Genomic DNA, 5,226 nt, shown 5'->3' with positions numbered 1-5,226 from the left:
ACTTGCCCCTCAAAGGTTACAGCCCTAATAAAATAATGATTACTGTTTTGTTTCTTTGCACTAGGGATCTGGGGATTGCCTTGAAGAAAATGAAAATGCTCCTCAAGGAATAAATTGTCTGCGATTCATTCATAAGCCTGCTCACCTCAACAGTGACATACTTGTTAAGAGGATGGAGGTATGGATGAGCACAAAGAATAAAGGAACATGAGTTCCATTTCATTATATCATGCTAAAATAATACAATTGGAACATGCAAATCATTAACCTCGTTTTCTTATTTATTATTTCATGCTGAGTAAATCAAACTGCAAGCATGAAAATTTTGAAACAATGTTGTTGTTTTTTATTAATGTGCAAAATTCAAATTTTACTTTTTATTCACATCCAGACTACATCAAATTCTTTGGAAAACTAATGAATATTTTTAGAAACACTAATGATAAAATGAATAAAAAGCATAATTAATTGCAAGGTACCATATAGAAATGGCACTTGTGCCTTCTCTCAGTTAGTAAATTCAGAGCCATTTTATTTATTGTCATTTCTATTCATTGATGCAGGAAGAACAGGAGTTGGAAAATGGCGGTGAATCAGTTTCAGAAACAGAAGCAACAGAAAATGAAGAGACTTCTGAAGCAGAGGAGATTACAAATGAGCTAACTTCTGAAGCAGAAGATGTTGAAGCAATTCCAGATGAAAGCACTACACCAATGGGATCAACTGAGAGAGAAGGATTGCAGAGCGACACTACTCCTCATGAAAGTAGTCTTAGCATAGTGAAAGAAGATGCAGAAAAAGAAATGACAGGTATCAAAGCATGTCAATATGGCTGATTATTTTTTATGAAATGAATATTATAGTAGATTAATAACAGTGTCTTGGCAAAGGTATGCTTTGCAAAGTCTTTTCTGGTGCTCTTTCTTTACAAATCATCCCCATTCTCCCTGCTACAGTGATCATGATTAAAAATTGTTATGTATTATCATAAATAGTAGTCAAATAAATGGCTTACAATAGGATTTAGATGGCACTACACATTACCAGTCTTGTAAGCCCTGACCAACATGATACAAAATATCCTCAAACCCGATAATGAAATAACTTTTTCTTTAGTCCTACAGCCTTCTACTTCCTTTATACTAGCCCAAAACTCCTATTCTATTCCTACCCCTACCTCTCTCTCTTTCGGTATCTCCTGCAACCATTTATCCTTGAATCTTTGAATGTATCCCAAAATCTCTTCTTCTTCATTTTATTTATTCCATTCTTATTCACATTGGCATCTCAAAGGCCACCAGGCAACACTTCCATCTCGATGGCCAGGATTTTGAACTGTGCAAAATTATTTTGCATGGAACCTGCCATCGACTCCTGTCACTTTGTAAATGTTTCTGAAACTAATGGAATTTTTCTTCTAATTTCCCCATCACTCTGGTGACCCTCATCCAAAACACTTCCCCAATAAGTGAACTGTTTCACCTATTCTAGTTTGTTTGCCCAAAATTCAACAATTATCTTAACCTCCCTATTTCTTGATGATCTTATTTTTTTGCTTTCACAAGGTTAATTCTCATCCTATACCTATCACACTGATTCTGCAACGCCAGTAGGTATTGTTCAGTAGCCTACTGTGCAGGTGGGTCTAGTCTATCTGGCAAAATAGAGAAGGGAATATTTACACAGAAAGGAGGCATGAGTAAACTTCAACCCAAACAGGAAAGACTAAAGGGAAGGAGGCCAGTTTCCCCCAATCAAGAAGGTATCTGCATACATGTGCTCACATAATGCACACCCATTGTCAATGGTCGGCATCATAACTTTATACTCAACCAAGCCAAAATGAGTCACTGTATATTATATCCAGATTACAAGTACTGAAGTTGAGTGAATGTAGAGCAGGTGAGTGATAGAATTCTGGAGATGAAAGCAGATTGAAGGCATGTCGAGATACTCCAGCTGCTTATGCTGACATGTATGTAATATGTAGTCTGGGAGAAAGAAACAGTTGGTCTTTTCCATCAATTAGAAGAAATAATTGAGAATATAAATGGTAAAATAAAAATAAATATGCAGTCCCAAAAATAATTTTAAATAAATAAGCATGAAGAAACATCAAGAACCTACTTTTACAATAGGTAGAATGGTATGTTCCTCTCAAACTTAACCCCTCCCGGGAACTTATTTCCCTTCCCATGAGACATCCGGTCATGCAAATCCGAGCAATGTTAAATGTCAAGGTATTTCAATGATTATTTCTTTGCATGTTTCTTTTAGCGAGTTAAATGATCATGTATTGCTATTGATGAATTAATATCTGTCCATGGTTTATTGCATTCAGATGAACTTTATCCAAACAGACCTGGATTGATGGATTTTCATTCTTTTTTAAGATGAAAAAGAAACTTTGACTGAACTTGAAGCCGGGGAATCAAAAACAGATGGAAAAATGAGCACACGGAAAGACTCTGAGGATGAAAGAAAAAGTATCGCAAGTGAATGCAGATCTATATTGGAGAAAGATGCTATGGCTAAGTCTTCCTTAAGAAGAGCGCCGTCCACTTATAGTGATGTAATTTTTGCACGGCCGTCTGTCATGAATAAACTAAATGAAACTTATCAGCAGTTGTATGAAACCAAGTCCCAGGTTGATGAACTGAAGAAGTCGATTGAAAAGTTTAAAGTAAGAAAGGTTTCATTTTTGCAACATCAAGTGATTTTCATAAGAATGGTGATTCGTATACTGATATCATGCATTGGAGTCCGTTGACCGATAAAAATAATTAACATGCCGGCTTAATTTCCTTGTGAGGAATGTTTCCAAATAAATCTTTTAATTCCAAATTTAAACCTGGCTATCTTGAAAAGGAATGACCAACAGAAATCAGACCTGGAAAACAATAGGGCTTCTCAAATCTTCTTTCCCATACATTAATGATTTAAAAACAGCAAGACCAATATATTTTAGGCATTCCTCTCCAAGTCTCCAGAAAACATAGTTTCATTACTGCTATAATGGATGGAGATTTTGGAGGGGAGTAGTACTTTGGATCGACGTAAGGATTTGTTGGAGAGAGAAGTGGATTTGGGAAGGGTTTAAACATATAAGAGGACTAAATTTTCACAAAAATGCCACTTCTCTCATCTCAACTCTCACTACAGAGTTGAATTTGCCTGATTTTAGAGAAGAGTGGTTTCTGCCAACCACTTTCATTAGAACATCTGAACCAAAACTAATGATGGGTTGACTGAGTAGCTAGCTAATACAAGTACTAATGAAATTGGGACACACATAACCAACATTCAACTAAAATGGTACTGAAAACATGTTTAGATCATGTATCCATGACTTTTTATGATTTTCCAAAATAGTCTACATAAATGCATGCATCTGGTATACACATTCAATCTGGTGATTATTTTTCAGGATGTTTCTTACACGGAAGCCGATGCAAAAGAATTAAAGGAAAAAGAGAAACAATTGTTTGAAAAACTATCAAAGCTAGAATCTGTGACACAGAAATTGGTGGAGTTGGGTGGACTTCCAACTCCGGAATGTGATTTCAGCCTCTTTTCTCCAGATATGGCGACTGATGAGTTCACTTCATGTGACAAGTATTTAGATGACTTTAAAAAGTGCACAGAGAGGGCAGATATGGCGCATGGGTTTGAAAAACCAAAGTTTGGCTCAATCTTTGGAGATAAAGCTTACAAGAAGACATCGATTTTTTCTCCAAAGGACATCAGGCTATCCCAAAATATTCCTCAAGTTACGTCATTTCTCTCAAAGGCCTTTGCGCTTCCAAAAGTTGTCATGTGTCGGACAGGCAAAAATTTGCCCAAGATAGTTGTGGGTGACCCTGAGAAGAAGTTAAATATTGGAGAAGGGAAGCCCCAATGGCCATTTCCAAGCGTTGATGCATCTATGGACCCTAAAAATGTAAATTCATGCCAACAATATAAAATCACATAGCGTATAGATAAATTATGTATATAGTGAGAAAAATGGAATGAGGCTTATCATCCATTGAAATAATGCGCAAAGGTTTTTAATGAATAATTGTATCCCACGCTCAACTCAGTAAATTCATTTACCATGTGGAGTGAGGATTGATTCAGCACACTAAGAAATACTTTGGACCAAGTTTTATTTTAACTATCACTGAAGAAAGTAGAAAAACTTTGAAAAATTGTATCACAAAAAGAAAAGTAATGCATGAAATCAATCACTAAAGCATTCAAACTGGGTGGATAAGTAATTTTAAATATCCTGGCTACAAGAGAGTTGTTAATATCCAAGAGAACTCTTAGATATTTTTTCAAGGGCCCAAGCCATTATCATTTTACCTCTGATACTCTGATAAGCCTATTTCAAGTTTTGAAAGTGAATGCTTCCTTATCTCACCATGGTAGCTAACCAAATTTTCTGATTTAATCTTGGTATTTTGATCTAACCTGTTTTAAAATCACATTTTGACAATTGAATCCTTTCGTTATTGATATTTTAATTTCTTTCCAGAACTTAGTTATCATTTTTTGCTAAATCTTCCTATTCTCAATACTAATTATTTCTCAGGAAGAATTTTTGGTGTAGATCTTTCCTTGAATATAGAAATGTAAATATGACTGCTAATTATCTAAAATACTAACATGAAACTAGAAATCAACAAAGGAAATGGTTAATGCATGATCAGAAGTGAATCATACACATCTTATTTCAGGAGGTGGTGATATGTTTAACTGATCGCCTGAAAGAGAGCTACAGTATTCAAGATAAACTAGTTTCTGAAAATGTTCATCTGGAGGACTTTCAGTGAGTACAATTCAACTGTGAGACAGGGATATCTTTACTGGTCATTCAAAAATGGGCAGCGATGGGTTTATTGTAATGTTTGTCGAATTTCCCAATATCTCTTGTCGGAAAAATTGTCTCCTAAGGTTAGCACCATTAACCATTTCAAATTCTTTTGAAATCAAAAATGTACTCTCACTGTGAAAGCTTTATTGAATATTGAAAAACTGTGGAAAATCAGGCGAGAAAAATCCATAAGATGAAGCAGATGTAGACGTGTAGTTTCCAAGTTCAAAATATTCCACCGAGCAAGATATGTGCTGTTAGCCTCACTGTAAAATATTTGAAAATATTATTTTGCTGCTGAAGTATGTTGTCTTGCTATGTTTAAAGAATTTTGACATATAGTCAACCAGAAGAACAATCAGGCACTT

The 5,226-nt window shown here is 35.3% G+C and overlaps 1 protein-coding gene across 1 annotated transcript in view; it reads left to right on the top strand.

Moving 5' to 3' along the window:
* Window positions 1-172: 172 nt before the first annotated feature.
* Window positions 173-5,226, top strand: part of LOC139695230 (outer dense fiber protein 2-like) — a 31,649-nt gene continuing 26,595 nt past the window's right edge. Inside the window, exons 1-5 of the mRNA XM_071593915.1 lie at window positions 173-178; window positions 564-810; window positions 2,394-2,683; window positions 3,428-3,940; window positions 4,722-4,813. Of these exons, the coding sequence (XP_071450016.1) occupies window positions 173-178; window positions 564-810; window positions 2,394-2,683; window positions 3,428-3,940; window positions 4,722-4,813 (1,148 nt within the window). The remainder of the gene's footprint in view (window positions 179-563; window positions 811-2,393; window positions 2,684-3,427; window positions 3,941-4,721; window positions 4,814-5,226) is intronic.

Source organism: Hetaerina americana, unplaced genomic scaffold (assembly GCF_022747635.1).
Source record: "Hetaerina americana unplaced genomic scaffold, ioHetAmer1.1.p SCAF_6, whole genome shotgun sequence".
In the NCBI taxonomy this organism is placed as follows: domain Eukaryota; kingdom Metazoa; phylum Arthropoda; class Insecta; order Odonata; family Calopterygidae; genus Hetaerina; species Hetaerina americana.
This window is presented reverse-complemented; position numbering and strand designations above follow the sequence as displayed.